General features: G+C 40.4%; 1 protein-coding gene across 5 annotated transcripts; it reads left to right on the top strand.

The window, feature by feature from the left end:
• The first annotated feature begins 1,386 nt into the window (after positions 1-1,386).
• On the top strand, positions 1,387-20,907 carry GPR141 (G protein-coupled receptor 141). Of its 5 annotated transcripts, none has more exons than XM_026087939.1 (3): positions 1,387-1,444; positions 14,556-14,745; positions 17,574-20,907. In XM_026087939.1, the coding sequence occupies exons 2-3, from the start codon at positions 14,743-14,745 to the stop codon at positions 18,519-18,521; spliced, it is 951 nt and encodes a 316-aa protein (XP_025943724.1). In that variant the 5' UTR covers positions 1,387-1,444; positions 14,556-14,742; the 3' UTR covers positions 18,522-20,907. The 5 variants fall into 5 exon arrangements, with proteins under 5 accessions (XP_025943724.1, XP_025943722.1, XP_025943721.1 ...); XM_026087937.1 differs by lacking the exon at positions 1,387-1,444 and adding an exon at positions 1,547-1,602; XM_026087936.1 differs by lacking the exon at positions 1,387-1,444 and adding an exon at positions 10,662-10,708.
• Positions 20,908-24,907: the final 4,000 nt, after the last annotated feature.

Below are 24,907 nucleotides of genomic sequence, written 5' to 3'. Positions count from 1 at the left end.
CAAAGAGGACAGTGTTTGTTCAGCTGGGATAAAGCTCAGAAAGCTCTTATTGCTTTCTGCAACTACCTCATGAGAAGGTAGAGAAAGATGGAGACAGATGTTTCTCAGAGGTGCAAAGCAATAGGACAAGAGGCAACGGATAGTAGTTACAACATGAGAAATTCCAATGAGATGTAAGGAAAAACATTTTCACCATGAGGATGCTCATGGAAGAGGAGCCCATAGAGGTTGCAGGATCTCCATCCTTGGAGATATTCAAACTCCACTGGACAGGACCTTGAGCAACCTGACATAAGCTGGCCCTGGTTTGTGCACCGGTTCACATGGATGGCATCCAGAAGTCCATACGAACCTAAAGTCCCCTAGGACATTGCAAGTAGATCACTCTTTTGGTGCCATGGATAAAGCTGTATTCCTAGGAGAATTGCAAACTTTACTCCTCTCAGAACCAAAGTCTCAAGAATATTTAATGCTGCTCTGCCAAATTTCTGTCAGCAGATATATATATTAGATCCAATTAAGAATATAGCCAATGATACATAAAATATAATAAAGAGGACTGTGATAATAAATCCCTGCCAAAACTTCCTCCTTCTCACATGCCATATTCTCTTCATTTGCAAAAAGACTGAGACAATATCTTTCATTTATAAAAGGACTGCTGTTTATGTATAGTGTGTATAAAGCAGGTACTCACATCTCTTTGCAAGACTCTACCACTCGATGACGGGACAGAAGCATTTGAAGAGCGCCAGTAAGCATTCAGCCTTCCAGGCTGCCCTACTCCATCATTACTACATACATTTTAACATTACATCATGAAGAAAGTGCTTGCAATGGCTCTCAGATCAATATATTTATCTCTGACATTGTGTGAAATCTATATATGGAGCTGTAAATGGCATCAGAGGGACTGTCAAGAATAAAATTTATCAGATGACCAATGGCCAAGTGCAAACCTCAGAATGAATAAAACCTCTTAGTGCTAACTTACATTGAGGTACTATCTGAGCAACTGAACATGCGTTGTTGAGAGGTTGAGTGGCTTTCATATCACATGAGATAAATAGCTATATCTATATATTCACATAAGTGCATATAAACACACTCACACATGTTCTCTTTTGCTTTCAGCCATATCAGACCTCTTTCTTGCAACTCTAGATGCTTACAAGCAGATGCATAACTGGAAATATTTAGTGTGCATTGAATGGAACAAGAATAAGGTAAAAAACGTTAAAATCAATAGACTTGCTACATGAGATCTTCACAGTTGGTCCCAGCATCTTTTTCAGCTGTTTGTGGTTTATTGGTAGTGGGTGACATTTCAGGAAGCCAAAAGAGCTTGGTTGCAGTTCCTCAGCAGCAGTTCTCTGCAGCTGGGGAGCTGAACGCAGAGGGATGATAGCCTGTGCAGCTGGATAGTCTGCAAAGCCAGTGCCAGGTAAGCGCTGTGGGGGTACTCTGCAAAGGTACAGGAGTTAGACATGCAGAAGAGAAAAGATTTTTTCTCCCTTGCCTTGGAGAGGAGAAGGGAAATGTTATTAAACTCAGATAAGAAGACCTCAGATCTGGATGGAGTTTAACAGTCCTTGGTGGGAGGTAAGCTTAAAGCAAAGCTGGGAGGAAAAGTTTTAGGATCAAAGTTTAAAGTGCTTCAGCTTTTTAGTCAACTGCGGAGAGAGATTTTGTGACATCTGTGGTAGCAAAATAGGATGTAGTTAAATGTCTACTTTGGGAGTCAGGGCTCCTTCTACAATAGCATCCACACTTCTCAAAATTAATTTACTAAAAGAAAATGTAACCAGAAAGATAAGAATGACATTATTGGTTTTGGTGATTTATCTTCAAAGGATAAGAAGGAAATTTCCATACTGATGCTCGTAGATCTCTCAGATCTCTTTTTGGTACTTTTTCATGAATAGTCAAATTTTTAGAATTGCCTCGGTTGCTGAGGACCACGAGTCCCCCGACAGTCAGAGGCACTTCAGCTCTGCCATCACTTCAGTACCTTTGAGRACATTCCCTGGTGTTCTTAGACAATTGCGTGGCTCAGCAGGAATGGCAGCCCAGTGGTTTCGTGCCTACCTCGTGGGGGGCCTTTGAATATCTGGTTTAGACACCGGTTCATCTGCTCTGATACTGAATTTTACTTTGCTGTCCTCTTCTTGCTCAGTGTGTACAGGAGGCCATTAGGATGGCAACAGAGGAAGTCTGGACTGCAATGTTTTCATTATGTTGATGATACAGAGCCTTCTTTCATTAGCCAGGAAAAGCAGCTGAGTGCCTTTCTCAGCGATCAAGAAAAAGAAAGGAATGAACTGACTGAGACAGATGAGTTAGACAAGAAAGAATTGTGGCTGGAGGGTAGAGAAAAATGATCAGAAGGTACAGCAACAAAAATGACCTCTGTCACCAAAGATAGGCAGGTGTATGCCTATATTTATTCAGGTAATTATGCAGTGGGATTCTGTTTAGACTTTGAAATTTTGCTGGAAGACCATGTATGAGGTGGGCTGTTTTTTAATCTCTGTAGCAGCAGTAGCAGCTTTTTTTCCCCTCTGTTGTGAACCCCACAGCTCCATGCCCCTCATGATGAGAAGACAGAAAGTAGCAGCGTGGGTTTTCATCTTCCACTTTGAACTATTGCAGTCCTTGTCTTTATGGCAGTATTAACAGTGGAAGCACTCAAACAAGTTACAACAGGGAAAACCAGGCTGCAAATTTGAAGGGCACTATATATTCCCAAATAACTGCCCATACACTTGCTCCAGTGCCGGAGCATCTCACTGCATGAGAGCTTAAAACTCCCTGGTGTTCTTAGCACCCATGGAAAAGCATCACTCCTCTGAATATTCTGCTTATGTTTAGCCCAAAGAGCCTGTGTCTGCTGCTCTTCAGGCTGCAATCTGCACATAGACAGTTTTTTAAGAGAACTGCTGCAGAAGCACACGTTATTCAAAACTGATACTAAGGGAAACAGGAGGTGTGATGGCTATTTTGCCTTGCTTTGTGGCATAATTATATTCTGTGGGATTGTGCTTTGTTTTGGTTTGTAAAGGTACCAGCCTTTGAAATGTGTTGTCTCAGGCAACTAAAGTCTGAGAAGGTTCTGCTTGTATTTTGTAAGTGAAAAAGTGAGCAATACCAATAATTAGATAAAATAGTTGGAGTTCTATTCCTGTTCTGTATGGATTCATATAATGGCCATTGCCATGGCATCTAATGGCTATTCTCATAGTATCTGAATACCTTCCAAAGCTAGATTGAATAAAGTGATTAACCAGCTACCCCAGGTTGTTTCTTAGTATATTTTCTCCTTGCTCAAGTGCAGAAACTTTTGCAGTACCATATTTTATTTTGGTAAGTTTTTTTTTTTTTAAGATGTATGCTGTGATGAATTTCTTCAAGAGAAGGCAATAGCACAGTCAGAGAAATTGCATTGCATTTGCAGCTTTGTAGTGATTCTTAGTTCATGGCTCTCAGCCTCAGAGTCATCCCTGAGAGGGACTGGCTCCATCACTTTATCCTTATCTTAATGATCCCTGGGAAGTGCAGTTGCTCATTATGATCTTAATTCTGAAACTGGGAGTAGCTGTGTCAAAACACAAGGCCCAGGCTGCAGAGCATCTTGATGATAGGAAGCAAGATCCTGCTCTTCTATGGAGATCTGATGTCAAGGTGGAGGATCTGCCTGCTGTGTAGTATGGGTTGCTGCACAGACACACTGCAGATGTCCATATCAGCTGGAGCTCCCTAAGGATTTGTGTCCAGGAAATATATGTGGCTGCAGTTCAGCCCATGGGTGTCAAAGGTGTCAGTAATGGAGATCAGACCATTATCTGTCAGCCAGGAAGAAACTTTCTAGTCAATCACAACTGACAGGAAGTTTTACACTTCAATTTTCTAGTGAAGGTGACAAACCCAAGCTAAGTAGGGGTGACTTTAGGCAGATCTGATCGGTTTGATCTCTCCCAACCTTGTCAGAGGCTGATACACCAGGCAGTTTTGTGCTTGGTGGCTCAAAGACCTGTGCCTGCTGCTGCATCCTGACACAAGTGAGTGATTGCAGGTGTGTCATCTCAGCTGCAGGAGACAGCACAAGTCCTGCAAACTCAAGCTGTGCATATCTCAGAACTTGCCTCTTTTCATTCAGCAACCTTCTACAGAGAAGGATAATGCAGGTGAAGCAGTTTTTGAAGAAGAGGAAGAAGAAACACATTCTACATATAAGAAAAACATGTGCACCATGAGAGCAATTAAACATTGGAATAGTGACTCAGAGAAGTGGTGAAATCTCCCTCACTGTAAATATTCAAGACTCAGTTTAAGAGAGCCCTGGATAACCCAATCTAAAGCTCTGCTTTGAACAGAAGGTTGCACCATATGATCTCCAGAGGTCCCTGCCAACCTGGACTTTTATTGGATTCAACGGCCACAAGAGAGACAAACTGGGATGTGCATATGGCTCTGTGCAGTGTCACATAGAGGTACCTAAGCTATCTGTGAAGGAGCTAACTCAAAGCACTGAAAATCTAGACCTGGAAAATAGGGATAAATTAGATGAGAGGGAGTATCATACTAACACAGACTTATTACTGAGTGCCTATTTAAAGCTGGCTTGGATATTTCTGCATCACATTGCTTTCTGAATTTTGTGCGTACCTCAGCCTCACGTGGTAATATGCATATCTTCTTTTGTCAATGCCCTGCACAAAAACTGCATGAGTTCTACCCTTTTACCCCTAAAACAACCCGTGCAGGCTGCTTCTGAATCTGAAACAAAAAAATTGGGGGGAAAAATACTTCAAAAAAGAATAACAAAATATAATGCTGAAACTTCTTACCAGGCTAATCAACTTCTTCCTAACCTAGAAGAGTTCCCTGTTTCTGATACACAGCTGAAATCAAGTTAATGTGAGGATAATCTTACATATTTTAGGCATGGGAATAGAATGATTACTAGATGAGCTCAGATGCCCAATAACTTGTCTATGGGAAACTGAATCAGAAAATTAAACGGAGATTGCTTTTGATACAGAATTCATTATTTTATTGTCAGCTGAGCATAGCAAAACCTTTCTTCTCAAGTGAAATTAAGAAAAAAAAAAGGTTTGAGCCAAAACAGTAGAAACATAAGGGAAAATCTGGAGTGGATATTGAATAGGCATTGCTTTACCTGCACTTTTCATTGTGCTCATGACACCTAGCAATGAATGCTGGGATCTCTCACCATGAGAGCTGTAAAAGTCATTGGATCGCTTTCAGTGACAATCCTGATTTCRTGGTGCAAGGAGAGAAGAAAGTTAGTTATGTGAATCTCTCCTCAGTGAGTAGCTGCTTCTCGCTTCCAATTCAGTAGCGCAATTAAGCACATTAGCTCTGTGCTTTGTTTTCCTAATCTCCTCAAATCCCTAACACCACAGAAATCAACAGGAAGGCTATTCTTGGGGTATCTTCTCTATGTAGACATACTCAAACTAGTTCTTAATATGCTAGCTTGAGAACTGGAAGCAATAATGCTAAATAARCATGTTGCTATGTCCAGCCTAATAAACCCCGTTGAGAAGCTAATGGGCACAGCACTCGCCCTGATGTGACTATTCTGCTTTGGGATCAGAGCTTACATCTCCACAGGGTATCTCCTACACCACGCACTGTTGCACCARCTTACGTTGAAACTATTTTGGGCATCTCTCTACCATGCTGCACCGACTCCATATGGATTTTACAAAGGCCTGGCATATAAATCTATCTGGTAGGGCTTGTAATATCATACAGATATGTCCTGTCAGTCTGACTTCAGTTAAGATGAGCTGGTAAGAGCTATAGTGAATAATGATGCAAAATATTTACACAATTACGCCTTCCAGCCATTGGAGATCTATACAGTACTGATATCAAATAAACAGGATAAATTGAAAAGAAGGAAGTTAGGCAGGGAATCCAACTGACCATTTATTATTTTTAATTCTATGTCTTACAGAGAGGTCTAAAGATCAATCAAGAATAGGGGCCCAGCGGCATGGTGCTCTGTGCAACTTAAGAGCACAAAGCAGTCCTTGCTCTCAAGAGCTCCCAAATCAAAAAGGCAGATATGGGCAAAAACTATCACACCCAGTCAAACAGCATGATGGAGTCGTGTGTCAACTAAATGGGGAGAGAGACTACGGGACAGCAAGCGAGGAGGACACGATGGGAAGAAGGGCAGATGTGGTACTCCTCCCACAGCACAGAACAGCCCTTACTCTAGCTATTTCTAGGGCTGCTCCAGCCTGGAGCCTCTAGCTGCATCCTTAAATATTTCAGCTGCACTTCAGATAGGCAAAAGTCTTAAAAAACATATCAGTAATGAGCTTATTCCTAACACAATTAGTTTCACACTTCAGCAAATACACTGAAAAGCTTAATCTAACACAAATGCTTATCATTAGCTCAGAATAGAAACCTCCAGATTTAACAGTAAAATGAACCGTTTCAGCCCAAACAATTTCATATAACAGAGCACTCACATGGATACAGTGCCTTATTTTATTACGCATTCTTTAGCCTTCCTGATTAGGAAAGGCTTTTGCACATCAATGTACTGTATGAATGCAATGCTGAGCAATTCCCATGCAGTAATTCCTCATTTCTGAAAGAAATATGAGGAACCCTAAATTCCAAGTTCCCGTCTAGCTCAGCTGTAGTGCCGCAGTTGTGCATTTCATTGTACTTACGCTGAGGTAGGAAATCACCTTCAGGATCAATCCAGCACTGCTGGTACTAAGCTTTGCTTTCTGTACTTTTCATTTGCAGACGCTAGACTAATGCATGGAGGTGTGTTCCTCTGCCAACACAGAGAACACATTTTACTACACTAAATTTCATAAATATCTACATGTGTATATTCAGCATGAGAGAGGTCATTACTAGAATGATTTTTTTCCATCCATGTGATGATAGCATTTGTATTACCTCTGCAGTCAGAAATAAAATAAAACAAAAAGATCCAAGAATAAAATAGTATTAGTGATTGCAGTAAACATTTTGAAGGAGAGTAGCAGTAGACTTGTGTTGTAACCATTTTTAAATAATATACTTTCTTACAACATGCTACCTGCCTCAGCAGGCAGTTGGTGAGAGGCTAGCATGCAGTTCAAACAAGTTTTAGCATAAGCACTGTCTTTTCAGGTGAAGAGGACTTTTTCTTCTTGCAAGGGCAGATATTGTGTACGTGATTTCATTCCCTGCAGTCTAATGTCAGCCTTACGGCAGGAGTAATGCCTCTCACTGTCAATCAGCTCCTCCCTCAATTTGTTTTATCCTGTTGAGAACAAGCTCTGATAACAAGTGAACAGCTGTACTGGATTCCCCATGAAAAGTGTGTCTCCTGAAAAGCCTACTGGCACGCGACAGATGGGAACTAGCAAAAACCTGCAGAAAAAGTTAATATTCAAGCTGGTGAGAGATTGCTGGAAATGTGCAGTTATTAAAAGTAAATAAGATGCCTTCTCAACAGACCCATTTAGACTGGAGTTTGCACTGCTATGTTTTGTATATGGTTCTGAGTGTTCCTCAGTAATAAACACCGAGGCCAGACAAGAAGAGAACATGAACAGGTACAGGGAAAGTTAGGTGAATTATTAGTGTTAAAACAGTTGTTTTCTCCATTTGTGATTTCCCATATACACACTATTAAAGAAGTACAATACACTTTGATGTGGATTTAGCTTTTGCTTTGCAGTACTTCTCCAGTGAAAGATCTGGCTTAGGGAAACAGCTGAATAGAAACTTGATGCGATTTTATTTATATTTTATTCTTTAATAAGGAACCAGGTGTAATTTTGGTCCTTGCAAAAGAGAGAAAGGTAATGAGGTAAACTGAAGGGAAGACAGACATTCTCCACAGCACTCTGGCTTAGGTATTTTTAAGCAAAGCTTTTTTGAGTAATGATGCTCAGGGATGGTAATTTGAAAAAAGTTTTTTTTCCTCTCTAAATTAGAAAAGRGAACTAGGAGGAAGCCACCAGATATATTTCCACTTATCAGATGAGCTTGAATTTATATCTCTGCTGTGCAAATGTGTGTGAAATGAGGAATTGCAAGTCACATTGTCCTACCTATACTTTTACAAAATGTTCTTTCAGATGTGTCACAGGCAGTATTTCTCTCTCATAGAAGGCCTTACACCTCCTTGATGACAGGCACAAATCACACCCCCTTCAGCACCTAGATAGACACATTTTAAGAAACCTATTATCTACAAAATGGTTTTGGTTGTTATTGATACCAAACACTTCCTTTGGTAGATAATTAATATTTTTCTGCTCAGGCACTTGAAATAGTAARGCACATTAGAAATATGAATCAGAAAATAAAATTTTGTTGGTTGCAGCTACTATAACTACATACTAAATTTCTGATATTCGTATAAGCAGCTGATCTTTTACTTACTGATAAATTGCAATTAACTTGTCACAATTATAGCTTAATAACTGATTCAGTGAGTCTACGCACAGTACTGCATAGTAGGAACAGGTCCATAGCTGGCACTGGGATGCTGAGGAGCTTTGAGCTTCGAGGGAGGAGCTCAGGATGTAGCAGACGATGCTCTCAGGCTTTCCATGTATCTCATCCTAGGAAGCAGAAGCTGTCCTTGCTTGAGGACACTGCTCTGACACATCCTAAGAAAAGGCCTGAGGAACAGGAACATGCTTGGTGTTGGTCAGCCCATAGGGACACCTACCAAAATCATCTCTTTCACAGTCAAACACATATGACAATATGGGATTTTCCCCAGTTTATGGGAGAATAGCTTAAATTCAGATCTCTTGTCAAGAAACAGAACCTTGTTTTATCTGATCAGCTCCCTGATATCTCTATTGCAGGAATTTTGAAGGTGGTTTCAGAGGAACCTTTCTTCATGTCACAATTGCTAGTGGCTGCTTTAGATTCAGTCACAAAAAGGCAAATTGAAAAAGCAGGGCCTTGATCAGCTCTCCCACCAGACTCAGTCAGAGGTGTTATGGGTGAAAGTGAAAATACACTGTATTAAAGATAAGACAGTAGAGAGAAGAATCAAGCTCAGGGCTCACTACAATACTAATACTATGCAACTATGCAATAATGCCTTGGCTGATATAAACATGTTTATATTAATAAATACCAGGTGAAGTGCTGGCTCTGAGTATCTACCTGAAACAAAGAAGACTAGAAACCAAGTATTGAAGGAGGTGTTTGATACTACAAGGCCTGATTCTTTCACAAATGTAATGGCGAGCAGGGTTTAGCTCGTGATGTAAAAGAAAATGACATAATTAAGGAATAATTTGCTACTTCTAATGGACTTGTCTGTCTGACAAAAGTCCGATCAAACTCGATTTATTCAGGAAACAGTCCTTAGCACTTTGGGGAATATTTCAAAATTCACTCTCCACAATCCCAGACACTCCTCTGTGGGCCTGATTCTCTTCTGTCAGTTTATATCAGCATCATCTCAGTGTCTTCAGGAGTGTCGCTCCAGGTTTACCCTCACGTAACTGAAAGAGTCAGGTCACCCACAGAGAATTTAAGGTGTTCAGGTGGAACTTATTTTTTTCTTTCTGCAATCTGCATAATTAAAGGAAAGAAGTAGCTTTCCAAAAGGCCAAACCACCGCGTCTGCACAGCCTACCATCCTGTGTGGTCCACTTTTGAATTAGCACTCCAGATCCTTGAGTTCTATCCCAATAAATGCAGTAAATCAAAACACCTGGGTTGCCATGGCTATTGCGTGTACATCTCCAAGTTCGTAACAGATGAAAAAATCACTGACAGCACATATTATGCCTGAGCACAAAGGGCATGGTTCTCATTTCTCAAGGATCTTTTACACAGACCAGAGTAAAAGAGCCTGGGTGCTACTTACATCTCAGGACAAATAGTCCTTGAAATGTGGGCCAGATTCTCAGCTACTGTTAAACAGCCTTGGCCTGTGAAATCCTTGTTATGATATGAATTCAAGTTATGTGAAGGTTTGATCCAAGTGACATAATGTGACTATGCAAATCTGCTACAATACTCCTCTTTTAGATTTTGGGGTGTTACTAAGACCCTCAGCAATTACTGGAAACTTACAAAATATGTACGTTTCTAGCAGCCTGCGTTTAAATTCAGCTGGCATGTGATGTTCTAAAATAATCACATTCTGTCACCAGCTTAGTACATTACTGGTGAAACGCTAAACATACCAGTCTGTAATCTATTCTTTGAATCACAGGGAGAGAAACATTCTCCAGAGATTATACATGCCATAGCTACATCTTGGGCAAAATTGCATCAATTTAGGAAGGAAAATGAATTGCAATCATGCGTACTAAGCTTTCTATACCTATTTAGAGTTTGACACTAACTACAGCTTAGAGATGAAGAACGATAATGATGTCTGTCCCAGAGCAAACTCTGGTATTTCAATATTTGTTTTCATCCTCAGTCAATATAAGAGTTCAAAGTCTATGTCAGAATGCAAACATAAGGAAAAATGTCAACCTGGAAAGGCCCATTTGTGATGACCACTTGGGAAAACAGCATTGTATCAACAATATTACACAATTTCAATAAAACATTCAGCTGCTTTAGGCTACCTGCAGATCTTTAAGACATGGCTTTATTCTCACTATTAATCAGGATATATTTATTCTAGAACAAGACCTACAAGGAGCCAAGACAACCTGACTAACTCGAGAAGGTACAGAACTTGAATTGAGGATATCTTAGCTTTATATGTAGCTTTGCCACAGAGGTTTCAGCTTTTCAACTGCAACAGGAAAATAATGATATGTATGCCTTTTCATAGAGCTTTGTGATCAACCAAAGAAAGATTCTAAGTAAGAGCTAAGCATGATTATTATTATTAAATAATATTTGAACATCTCTTTAGCTGTTAGCTACTGTTAAAATTGCAAAATGGAAAAAGATGGTCTCCATCATATTACCAGTCTTTTGTGAAGTACCACAGAACAGTATGTCCCTTGTGTTTTTTTAGTCAATTGTGAAGCCATCGGATGTAGTCAGTTAAGATGTTCTTATGTAAGATTATATCTGAATGTTGAATGTTGATACCCTTGCTTTCCAAACTATTGAATTCAAATATAATGATGTGTTCTGAGAGAAACTAGTAAAGACTGCAGGAGGGCAAAACTGGCCTTGCACAGACTCATAACAGAGACTCAGTTCTGGCATTAGATACCTTTTACCACACATGCCACACAATAGCCATTGCTCTTGACAAGCCTCCAGTATTGACAAGGCTAATGCTTTTTTTATAAAATCTCCTAGTTTCACTTTGCTAGGAGTGTACAGGTGTAGCAGTTGCACTGAGTCCCAAGAGATCCTGATGTGGAGCTAAAACTTGGCAGAAAGCCGGTTGCTTGGCTTTACAATGAGCTTTGCTTCATTCCTTACACATTGCTGTCCATACGACAGTCATATCCCAAAGCACACATTCAGTCAGTCACAATATAGCTCCTACCTTGCTCCAGTCCTGCCCTGCTTTCTCAAAACACTCTTACAAATGATCCTCTCCATGCTGAGGAATAACCTGGGTCTGCCCACACCTAGTCTCAGGTTGGCAAGCCGTCCGTGCCGCCTTAGACCACTGCACTCATTGACGCAGAGACGGCTGCCCTGAACTCCGCAAGCTGGAGGAAACGCTGACCTTGACAGCTCCTCGCCTCCCACTCACCTCTCTACAGACAGCTTCTTCCATGGATTTTCCACTGACGCCTCCCTCAACAGCCCCTTCCAAATGAGTGTCTGTGTCATCTATGGGGTAAAGTAGATGTGTAGCAGTGATCACTTTGGGCAATTGAAGAATACAACTCTACAGAAACCGGAGGCTTTGAAGGCTTCCTATGGCTAACATATAGCTGGAAATTAGGGAATCTTGTGCGAAATGCATTGGAGAGGTGTTCTGATAGAGATGACTGGGAGGGGAGAGTAACATGCAGGCCAAGTTGGCATTTCTTTCTCCCGTGAACTCCTCACTGGGAATGCAACATGGAAAGCTTCCTGAGGCTGCATGCTCACAAGCAGCCCTGCCCTCACGGAGCCAAGGATCACAGTTGTTGCTTTGTTGTAGGTGTTCAAAGGAGGAAGTAAGACAATGACGCTTTAAAATAGCAGGTATTTTGCTTTCTCTTCTTAGATCTTATTTAAAATTAAAAGCCAAGTAAACAACACTTGAAGCCTAGAGATAAACTCTAATGTGTAAGTACATACAGAATAAGCAAAAGGTTTGGTCTGCAATGCTTTTAACATGATGCTTGCAACTTAAAAAAATATATCCAATTATCTAGTCATTTTATTTTAAACATATTTTAGAACTTTTCTGCACAACTGCTTTCATCATCATTACTTACTTGTAATTTCCTAGTACAGGAAAACCTTGTTTCATCCCATTTTATGTTGTTATGCTCTAGTTCTGTACTGCCTCCTAAAAGCGGGAGGTAATTTTTGGTTTTTGTTTACATCCATCTTTGTGCATGTCTTGGGTTCGCCACCACCCATTCTGTGTAAAAATCAGAATGGTCGGTTGGTTCTCTTCAGTAACACATAGCTAGAAAGATAAATGATTATTTTTAGGAAGGTTCCATGACTTCTGTTCTTGTGTAAGAACAGCAAAAATCTCAAACAAAACAGGACTGCATCTACATGTTTTCTACTCCATTCATTTTTGTAACATCTACTTCAATAGATTGGATTTAAACCAGAAATTATGAGGAAAATGATGACACAGTCATCAGTAAATGAACTGCTGAATGAGTTAGAGGAATTACTAAAAGTCGTTTGAAAAAAATCAGCATGTAAATACAAAGTAAATATACATTTGATATTTCATATATTTAATATGTAATGTTTTCCTTTAAGCAGACATTTATACTTCAAACTTTAGATATGAGTGGTTATTTTGAAATTAAAAGAATGCTACACCTATTCTAGTGGCATAGTCTGCGTTACCATAACACAGCATAGAATTAGAGCATATTGAAAAGCAATTACAATGCTTTCAACAAAACGCAGCTTTGTGACTAACATGTTTGTGACTAACTGAGATGTCTGTGAAACAAACACACATTTTAATCAGGTTTTTATTAAGCAGTGTTTGTATTTTTGACTGTTACCAACCTAGTCTGGTTTGATGCACGCATGTCAGTTTTGAGAAACACCCCTTTTTTCCATTTTATTAAGTCTGCCAAAAATAGAAATCTTTCGTCTGAAGTGAACTTTTTTCATCTCTAAATTCAAATGAAACTTCTCAGTTGGGTGCATACAGAGTACAAATGCTTCTTCTTTAGAACCAACTGTTGGAACACATGAAAATCAGCGTGCAGCCTGCCAGTCCTTCAGCAGATACATACTGGYGGGTAAATTTTGCCAACGCTATCATTATACAGAGAGTAGAGCTCACTGTTTGGCAGGGATTGTAAGAGTGTCATCATTCTTGACAAATTAAAACAAAAAAATTTTTTGATAAGTTGATACAATGTTGATGTAACATAATAATAACTGATGAACTATTTACTGGTTGGGAAAATACTAAATAATGAAGAGGACAAGTCAGTAACAGACTGATCTGGATTACTCTGTCAGGTGCAAACTAACAACATGCATTTTATTACTGCCCAATGTAAAGTTGTTCATCTAAGAACAAAAGAATATGAGCACAATGTTGATGGTGAGGAGGCAGTTCAGTGGGGAGCCACAAGTATGACCGGAACAAAGAGAAGATAAGGTAGGTCAGCTAAGCATCTATAGAGAGAACAAAAATTCGACAAAGGGTTTTTCAGTCTGGAGGCAAAAACATAAGCAGATACTATGCCTGGAAGTTGGAGCTGTACAAGTTCAATCTAGAAATATGGTTCATCCTTCTTTTTAGGAGATGGATGGTTCATCCTTTATTTTTAGGAAAAATAATGATCAAAACAAAAAGAAACATATTACTGAAGGTTAGAATGAATTTCCTTTTACTGGGAAAATTTTGAGAGGAAGAATCATGTTTCTAAATGACATGTTCTGACCTAAACTCAGAGCAATCCTGGGAAGTCTTGTGGACTGTGCTACATAGAAAACAACATGGAAGGAACATAATGGCCTTATATGCACTGATAACTGATGAATCTTGAATACACAAGAGTCTTTTTACTGATAGTATTTCTGAAAGAATCCAGCATCTGGCTTCTTGGCAATCCATCTCCTTTGTCAAACTAAAATGTAGATATTTTGGYAATTTCCCCAAGCCCCTGGCATCAGCAGATGTCTCTTTAACCGCTATGGCATTCAAATGAAGTGGTTGCCCATCATTGCCTCATTGCCTTTCAAAGCCCATGTCCTGCAGAAGTTTAGCCAAGTGATGAGAGACAACACAGAGGAAGACCAAAACTTGATCCAGAGCTTGAGCAATATCACTGAACTGGCTGTAGCTAGAGGGGGATGGGGTAGAAAGGCACCGACACAAGAACACCTCCTTGAGGAGCAACTCTGCTTTTTTACAGGCAGTGGGGTAAGTTCTGTCCTTGCTTCTTCCTTTTTTACAGATGTCAAAAGCTAGCATTAGTGTGCATGATGGAAGAAGTCTGGATGGGGTAAAGCTGCAAAATACAATCCTGAAGGAACTCCGCAGTGCTTCAGAAGTTGTTTTTGGCGTGGGAAAGAGGGAAGAAAGGATGAGACTGAACTGAAACTCTGTGAACAGGGTACAGTCGCTCTGTAGCCTGCAAGGTAATGGTAAGAAATTTTAAAAGCTACTTTTAAACAAGTTGTCTTCAATACTGAAGCAGTGCTGTTGCAGCTGGCTAGAGCTTATACCAGCTAACGTGGTCAAGGGACTAAGTAGCATAGGAGAAGACCATTTCTGAGATAGCTTCATACCATGTTCAGTGGTCTCTTCTGTTGTTTCTCCTCTTCTATATCTGTTTATCTCCTATTCTAATATCTGTGAGATATTTTCCTGCTCTTGGAGACTTCTACAGGTCATGCTTCCAGTCAGGTTCTGTATATAGCCTATTGTCATATAATTAATTAGTCTCCTGTAAAACCTGGATTCATTCTCATTCCATGCACCTCCTGTTAAATTCTGACCAAAGGGCTTGCTAATTGTAATTCAGGTCACTAGGTCGTAGCTATGTGATTGTCAATACAATAGGAAACATCATCTTAGCAGAAAGCAGCGTTTCCTCTCTGAAACATACTCTGTGTCATGCTATACTCCGTATTCATCATGCAACAATGTTTCAGCTGGTTCCCTGTAGTAGTGGGGAGCTGATAAGCTTTTTTCATATGTCAGTTATCAGTAACTTTTTTTTTTGAAGATTAATGAAAATGAGATTTTCTACAGAATCTTACAATAAAGGGATTTAACGGTGACTGCAATATTCTGCAGAAACCTACATTTCAGTGTCTAGGTTGCTTATTTGCAGACATAAATAGGTCTCTAGCTGTCCCCCTAATAGGACTGTCCAAGGAAAATGTCAGTTATCTGACTTCTGCTTATCTTTTCCTTCCTGCCTTCAGTTCAGGTTTCACTGTCAGGCTCTGAACAGTGACCACGAGGGGTCCTCCCTCTCCACACACAGAATTGCTGCCAGGCCTGCTACCACCAGCCCACATTTGCAGCATATTGCCTTTAGGGCTGTGGCACTTTTTAAACTTTAAATATGCATTTTAAATTAAAACAGTGTGATAATGCCACTTTTTAGAGACATCTTTGCAAATTAAAGCTGAACACTTGAGAAACTGATGAACAGTTATTGCTAATCCCTTCTGGCTTGCACGGTTATGAGGCTGAAATGCAACATCTTGGAAATAGCAGAACTGGAAGGAACTTCTGTGGTTTCTGATGCAATAGCTGAAATATGCCAATCAGCAGCCCTTTTGACAAAAAGAGCTTTCATTGTAACCTATTTTACACCTCATAATGTAACACAGAATATACTTTTAAACAGAAAAGGTCAGATGTGCCAACCACTAACACATGCAATTTAAGGCACAGCAGTTATATTTATACTGGCTATAATGAAATATCTGTAGTCTTAGATACATTGGGATAACCAGAGAATATTTGACTTTTCAATGTACAAAGAGATATTGGTTATTGTAGGGGTAATTGCTTAGACATATTGCTAAGAAACAACAAACAAAGTCTGAGGCATATCACAGATATTAATGCCCCACTGTGAGCAAAACCAGTTTAGAAAACTATTACAGATATTTCCTCTTTCCCACGAAAGAGGAAAATATGAAAACACCCTTTTCCCTTTCCACTTCAGTCAATATGTGCTACCTAAGAATGGAAATAACTTAAAACATCAGAGAGATGCAGGAACCATTTTGTAAGGTTAACATCACTGCAGTATTAAAAGATTCCAAAAACCCAGCCAGGAAAAAATCTTGTTTCACAGATGAAATGGAAGACATACCAAAATCGTTTTAAATTAGATAGTTCAGATAGCAGTAGGAGTATAACCGGGGCAGCATGGAGCTCAGCACTGTTTAATTTCCCCCACTTTCTTTCTGTAACTGTAGTGTGGACATCCTTTTGACATTTTCATAAATGCAAGCACGCTTCAGGATAACACCCGACCTGAACCCTTCCCCTCCAATGCACTCTTATAATACTTCAAAAAAACTACCAGAAATCAAATTTAGAGTTATCAGAAATATATTTAATCTCTCTTTGAAACAGCAAAGAAGCATTACTTCTATTAAAAATGTATAGCACACTTATTAAACTTGCTGTCAACTTTCAGTTAGCCTCAGTCAGCTTGGGCTAGGCAGGCTTATTTGTACTAACCCAGGATGTCCTTTCTTAACATTTTCTGACATCCCATTTTGCAACACTTTGTTACCACATAATAGATGTGAAATGGCCCCAAGCACTGGGACAGCACTGCCCACGCTACTAAATCTGGCAAGACCTGAGCAGGATCACCATGGAGCCTGAGTATCCATGGTATTTAATCCATTAATCAGATAAACTGTCCATGGAAAAGAAGGAGTTGACTGTAATGTGTGCAAAACTCAGCACTCAGTAACAAACCAGATTTGTAGCTTTGATAGAGCAACATACGGTTATCATCTGGCTCTGGGAAGAGAGTATTTTTGTTGCAAATAAACCAACTGATGAATGAGTAGCAGAATTCTAACAATATCTTGGATATATAATATATATATATATAAATAACAAAAACATGCAGATGCTCAGAAGAGAGGAGAACTAATAACACAGAGACTTCAAAAACACGGTAATCACATCATTTGTCCAAGGACACCTTCTTCCCACCTAATACTAATTCATGTGTGTTTTTAAGGGTATGGCTAGTAAGATTTTAAGGTCTAGAGCAGCTTCTCCTCCCAACCTTCTCAGCCATTTTTCTCTAGGCAGCAGAATGTTTGGATAAAACTACCCATTAAAGCTTCTTCTGAGAGTGATCTCATCTAAATATTTCCAGGATTAGCTCTTGAGCGAGGGCTAGGTGGAAGGCTCTGCTGGCTTTTCAGGTGGGCCCTCCTCACTCTTACCTCACCTTAGTCTTTATGCATTGTTTCATTTTTAGGAGATATACAAGGAGGATTTCAGGAACATGATTGAAGAGAATATAACCAGTAATGGATCCTTCCCTGCCTTCCCTCACACCAGCACCATGAGGGCCATACTGATTACAGCCTACTCAGTTGCATTTGCTGGAGGTGGGATCGGATCCATCGCAATGTCATTTGTGCTAGTCAAGATGAACACTCTGTCTGTGACCACTACAGCAATTATTAACCTGGTCGTAGTGCATGGTCTTCTTCTCCTGACTGTGCCCTTCCGGCTGCACTACTACGTCAACAAAGAGTGGGTCTTTAAGATGCCATTTTGTAAAATGGTGAGTGCAATGGTGCATATCCACATGTACCTGACTTTCCTGTTCTACGTGATCACACTGGTGATTCGGTGGCTCATATTCTTTCAATGGAAGGACAAGGTGGAGTTTTACAGGAAGCTGCATGCCATTGCAGCAAGTGCTACAGCGTGGGTCGTGGTCATCATCTTCTTGGTGCCAGTCTTCTGTGTTGAATATGGACGCTCAGGGAGATACGATGATAAAACATGCTTTAAGTTCCACAAAGAGCTACAGCAGGATAGTGTGAAAGGCCTGAACTATACCATAATTGTGGCTGTAGCCTGCATTACTTGTGTCCTCTTGGGCTTGCAGATTTTCATTCTGGTAAAAGTGGCAAGAAAATTCTCCTTCTCCCTCTGGTCACACCAGGAGTTCTGGGCCCAGGTGAAAAACTTGATCTTCATCTGTGTTATCATAATTTGCTTCCTTCCCTATCACCTCTTTAGGGCCTACTATATACAGCACGTGAATGATTATAGCCAGTTAGAAAGCTACAATGAAGTATTTTTGAGTCTGACCTCCCTCAGCTGTCTAGATTTGTTGTCATTTGTGCTGAGTGGAAGCCGTCTCTTTAAGCAAAAGGTATACGTACTCCGAAGCAGGTTGACTTGCTGTTAGCTTCACCCATGTGTAGCGTGCATCAGCCTGGCAGAACATGGTGCAGGACAGAAAGAGCAAACCCAGTCCTAAACAAATCGGTGTGTGTGCCAGAAATGGCATAATACACTAGCACAGCCCTCTGCCTGCCTATTCACCAAAATAATGGGGCTAACTACCTCCAGTATCTCAACTGGTAAACTGGTAGGGTAGTTCCTGGATTTTCTCAGAGCACAATCTCACGAGTTGTAGATATACTTGGAGGAGAGACAGCTTTCTTTAAGAGGGAGCAGAACGTATGGGCTCTTCTAATTTACTCTTAAAATCATTACTTGTGAAGTCAAAGGCACTAGAAGGAAACTCAAGAGAATTTGCAAATAAAAAAGCACGTATTAGGCATGGTTTTTTAAATACAAATTTCTATATAATTTTCTATATTTATTTCTTGTTCACAACAAGCTCTYATAAAATATTGGTGAAAATATTGTTCCTCCTGGATAGAGCTGTTCCTCCACTAGAATGTCAGGTGTAGCTATCCAGATTAACTGAACAATTCAATCAACTCTTTAAAAGCAAAGAAGCAATATATATTTATTTAGTGAAAGAGATCTTGAAATCACCTTTTGAAGATGATATCGTTACAGGAGAAAAAGAGTTTTGGTTCTCTTTCCCATATTGTGAAAATGTCTCCTACAGTAAAAGTTACATGTCACTACGGCAATGAACACTGTAAGTTCAAACCAAAAGCCTGTGGTTTTATTTACAGAATTCTTTAATTACAAAAAAAAAAAGTAGTTAACTGAAAATAATTTTATTTAGATCATTCAAACAAGTTGTCTTCTGAAATCAAATATTTTAGGTCTCCAAGGTAACAATGATATTTTTTTCCTATGCTGTTTTTGTGCAATTCTTAAGTTTCTAACTGATTACTCACAATGTCTTTAGCTTAAAATCCATTCTAGAAAAGTTGGTACCCTGTATTAGTAGAAGAAGCTAAAATGTTCTGCTTGGATTGGAAGGATGGGAAAAGCTAATGAGCCTGTTGTAGCTAAAAAGCCTATTAGTTAGGAATTGTGAGTAGGGAATTTTCTGAAGTTAAGTGTATTGAATTCCACTTGAAATGAGGAAAAACTCAGCAAAACTGTTCTGTGAAAGACATTCAAGCATTCATAGATTTACTATTTTATGCCTATCCCAAAAGAGAATATAAGTCTCTGACTACTACAACCCAAGATAATGATGACTAGTTTATCTTTCTCCTTCTTGACATCTGCAGCAAGATCACATTTTTCATCTAGAGTCAGGCGAATAATATTTTAATGTTTTGACAAATTAGAGGTTACAGCTGATTAATTTCCAGTCAAAGTCTCTCCTCATGATGCCATTAAACTCCACCTTTTCTTATTCCTGAATTCTTTCCGTTTCTTTCAACTTCACCTTCAACATCTCTTGGTCAGACTTCTATCAAATAACAATTGGCTAATCTTGCTGTACCCCTACAATCTTGCTGCTGTGCTTATTGCTTTCATTCCCACCACAGGGTGATGTCCAAGATGGTTACATTACAGGATCCCACTTCTTCTATATTCTTTCTATCCTGTCTTCCTTCCTGCTGAGAACTCCCCCTATTATCTTTCAGTAGGTCTGATTATAAGAGAATATTTGCAGGTCAGAGTCTGAGAAATCCTATGGAACACCTGAAGCTTGATATCACAAAATTTCACAAACCAAGGGACATGAGGGAGTGCTCACATCACCCACCCTTGGCAAAAAGCCACCATAGCAAGAGCCATTAAGATAGAAATGTGAATGTTTGCAGTGTGTGTGACTGGGACACCCAAAACTGTCTGAGAGGGTTTTTACCCAAAATGGATCATGTTAAAGAAGAAGGTGACCATCAGCCAGATTAAACAGTAATCAGGGAATTACGTGGATTTKTAAAACAAAGAAGGAGTCAGCTTGACTGTACAGTTCACTGATTGCCAGTTAATTATGTGCCATTAATGAAGCAATAAACTGCTCTGATCCCAATTTGGTTTAAACTACACGAGCTAAGCAGTTTTTCCCTGTGACAGAAGAGAAGATGGAAATGACATTCCAAATGATGGAAACAACATTTCTGTTTCTTCCTATAGCAAMGTCTTTGGTGGACAAAAATGCCTTGTGTGTGCTCTGTAGGCATTACATACCTTTGTAACACTATATTATAACCCTTTTGCTGTAATAAAGGTGTTAACAACCCAAATGACTATGTGCTGAAGAAGTTAAGCAAGTCCTTTCTGAAGATATACATATAACTGAAGAGTGTTTTGTATTTAACTTGGTAAAATTTTGAGGAATAAAGCATATAATTACAAACAGTACAGCTGTACAGTATAGCTTAACTAAACTTGTTCATGTGTTTGGTAAAAACCACAAGTAGTTGAATTCTTGTAGAAATGTCTATATTGACAATACCCCATGCAGCAGCATTAAAAAAATATTAGCTTATATTTTCTCCAAATAAAAATTTACTCCTGATGCTAATGAGCAGAATTAGGGGGGCCTAATTCCATGCTTTAAGTTGGTTTCACTGGTCGGCACCAAGTCATGATTTTTATGGAACCGTCTAAACAAAATTTACATCTGCTGCTCGTCTGGCTTTGTGACTGCTCGTGTCTGGCAGAGAAAGCCTTGCTCCTCACAGTGCGGTGTCAGCCTCAGCTCACACTGGCAGGAATTGCAGCGGCAGGTGGTGACAGAGGTGGTACTTCCAGCAAGGGTGCCGACAGGGCTTGTGGGGACCATGGGGTGCTGCTCTCCCCCTCAAGCTTCCCCCGGTTTTGCCCCTCGCAAGCTTCATGAGGGAAGCTGGGGCTGGGGAGTTAGCAGGCAGTAAGGTGATCAAGAGGCTGTGAACTGTCTGAGAGAAAAACACAAGAGTCAGAGAGCTGCAGACAAGAAAGAGAAACAGATTTCAAGTCTGTCGGAGAGGTGCTGGTTTGCTGGCGACAAGCTCTGCTTTTAACTAAATCAGGAGCTGTCTCACACTGCGCTCCCTGTCACACCATATTCACTTTTCTCAGCCCAAAGTGCATTCGCTTCCCATCTCCAGGACAGCCTGGCTGTTTTCTCTGTCACATCCAGCTAGTTTCCTGGGCTCTCCTCTCCTGCAGGCACAGGGCTCAGGCACCTTGGCAGCACTCCTGGTGCTGCTTCCCGCCCTTTCCCCACACCTCCCAGGCACTTTTCCAGCTGTGCTAGCCAGCTCACCTCTCTGTTTTTCCTGGTGACCAGAAAGGCTGAGGAGGGAACAGAGATGCTGCTAAGCAGCATCGGAGAAGGACAGAAATCCGAAAAGCTCCTGAAGCCGGAAGCATAGAAAAGGCCAAAGCAGCATCCAAAATGTAGATGAGCAGTGACGGCAGAGGCAGTGGTCTGGGAACAGCAGATGTGCTGGAGTCAATGGAGGAAGGATCTGGGAATGCCAGTTACCACCATGTGCTTGGTCAGAGGCACCACAGGCTTAAAGTAGACCCTGTTTTTGCTGACATTTGATCACAGAGGAGAGTTCGTGATTAAAAACAACCACATGAGAAACAAAAAGCTGTATTAGAGCCAGACAAAGAGGGGATAAGCCCTGGTGAATGTAACAGGGGAAGAGGGTATGAGGGTAGAACAGAGGTAAGTGTCCGCTGCACAGAGGCAAGATAACATAGACTATGGCCTCTGTCTCATCTTGCAGTTTATTGAACCATTAAAAGTTGCCAAATATCTGCACTATCACTAATAGGAGCAAACCTGTCCTTCCTCACTCCTTGTTCCCACTTTCACATCACCTTTCCTGTAAAGCTGGGATTTCTTCTGCTGAATTAGTTTCCAGCTGGATCAGTTCCCTACTCTGGTTCACCAGAGTGCCATGCAAAATTGAGTCATTACAAGCATAAGGACAGCAAGATTGCTTTTAGCAAAAGTATGGGTTTGGGGCATTTTTCAGGCAGTAGTCCTAGTTTTCTCACTCCCCTTAAGCTCCAAATCTTTTTTTTCCAGGCAGTTTTCTCACAGACCTGAATCACTGWTATTTCTATTTCCTTATGCTCCCTCAGACCAGGGAGTATTAGACTAGAGGTGCTGCAAGGGGAAGGAACGACCTCCATAGTTGCAAGGTAGGAAAGGCGTTTTGGGTCCTCCAAGCTCTCTCCAACGCAGCAGGGGAGATGGGCATGGGAACCCCCAAAGGAAGCAGAGACAACAATTTCTGAAAATACACCTCAAAAGAATTGTAGGACTGGGCATTTCTGACCCACAAAGTCACTCATTTCTGCTGTTCTTGAGGAAACAGGACTTTGTGTGCACTTTCTCCGTAAGTAAACCTACAGCTAGGACTTGATGGGTGACAACAAGAGCTGGTCAAGCAAGTCAAAGGGTCATAGTAAAAAAACAGTTTGAGTTCCCAGCCAGAAATTTCAGGAAATGAAACTGAACTTTCTGGTGCTCAGCAAGGTAATTTTCCCTACCTGCAAACACAACCTACTTGCTTAATAAGTAGTATTTTTTAAAAAAAAAGTGAAAATAGCAATGAAGATAATATACAGTATCCAATTCCTAAAGAGTAACCGTAAGTATTACCTAGTCCTCTTTCCTCTGGTAAGGCAGCAGATAGGCCAGCAGGCTGCTTTCCCTCTCTTCTGCTAACACCTAACACACCATTTGCGAGGGCCTGGCTGGTTTTGCTCTTTGCTACAGGCCTCAGCCACCAGTTTTTATAGCTGCACCCTCAATTAGTTGTGCATCACCATGGGTGATTCGGGCTCCCCTGACTCTTACGGCTTTCTAACAGAAACTGTGCCAGGTCCAGTCATAGAGCTGAAAACGGTAACACACAACTGATTGGGGGCACAGCTATCAATTCCCCAGACAAGCCTATCTGTAGTGGGGTTATGGTCAGGAAGGGCCACACACCCAAAGGCCTTAAAAAAGAGGCAAGATAGATGTTAGCAATGGCAATGAATGGATCTTTTTCATTTCTGAGCTGCACTCATGCCAAGCAAGCTATGCCTCTGCAGTTACTTTAGCACAGCAATTTAATAGCATCTCCAAATCCTTCATCAGAACGTGGGAAGTGAGATCCTGACTTCTGTCTTTGCAGGGTTTGCACTGTAAGAGAAGGGTACTCATGAAGAGGGCCTATAGCCTCTAATCTATTATAGAGACCTATAACATAGAGAAACACAAGATCCTGCCTGTCGTTGAGGTAGGAGGCATGTATAAGTCATGGCACTGTGGTCTATAACAGAGACAGGGGCACATGAATAAGAAATGCAGATAGTCCTTGGTCTGCCTGATGCTTTTGCTCAGCAGAGGTGAGACCCTGTAACTCCACTAGCCAGGTGCTACAAAATCACAGGAGAAAATAAGAAAGAGCAGCACAGATCGTATCTGCATTCAAAGAAAACTCTTGGCGGACAATCCAGTATCATATTCTTGGGGAGTGGGAGAGCCTCACTCAGCTGGGGGCTGAGTGCAGAGAAAGACGAATGGGGTGAACTCCAAATACATGGAGACAGGCCCCTGAACCTGTTTTTCCTTCTTCTGGTGCAGTTCCCATCTTTTGCTATAGAAGGAGCAGTTGAATCAGTATTTGTTGATGACGGGAAATATGTTGACGCATTGGAAACTGGTATTACAAAGCTTCTCTTAATGAGAAATAGTTGGTAAGTTAAATCCAACTTTCAGGAATAAAACTGTGCAGTAAAATGGCCTTCAGAAGGTTGAAAATGAATGGCGTGCAATCTGTATGCATTATGATGATATTGTGAAAGTAGTGATTTCGTAAAAGGATTGGAAATTTTCAGTTCTTTCATGAAATGACTATTTCAGCCATTTATTACATAAATTGACTGAAGATTTCATGGATTTCACAAAATAATGGTCATTTTATTACACCATTGGACTGCCTACTTTATTTGGTCATCACCTGAAATGCCTATTGGTTTCTAGCATTTCATGAAATGACTGTCACTATTGTTGTATTGGGGAGAGTCAGGAATTTTCAGCTCAGTGGAACAAAAAAATTAAAAACAGATGCAAATTTTACAGAGCAGAATTGACCTCAGAAGAGTCTCTGTTATACAAATCAGTGTTTTTTCCATTATTTGTTGTGTATTTATGAACAGGCTGGGAAATATTATGAAGAAAAAAGTTTCATGTGTTGTCTTTTGAGCTAATAATTTCAAAAAACTAGAGATTAGGCATTTTGCATAATACCTGCCCGCTATTTTCTGACATTTTGTGAAATAACTGGAAGTCATTTTGAGAAATGACTGAAGATTTTAGTCATTCTGCAAAATGACTGGTTTCACAATCTGACTGTAGCATACGTCAAAACGTGGTGCAAGAGCAGTTGTACATAAAAGGAGGTAGCTGGA

The sequence above is a fragment of the Apteryx rowi genome, unplaced genomic scaffold (assembly GCF_003343035.1).
Source record: "Apteryx rowi isolate R43461 unplaced genomic scaffold, aptRow1 scaffold_741, whole genome shotgun sequence".
Taxonomy (NCBI): Eukaryota; Metazoa; Chordata; class Aves; order Apterygiformes; family Apterygidae; genus Apteryx; species Apteryx rowi.
The sequence above is the reverse complement of the archived record's forward strand: the minus strand, read 5'-3'. Positions and strand labels throughout refer to the sequence as shown.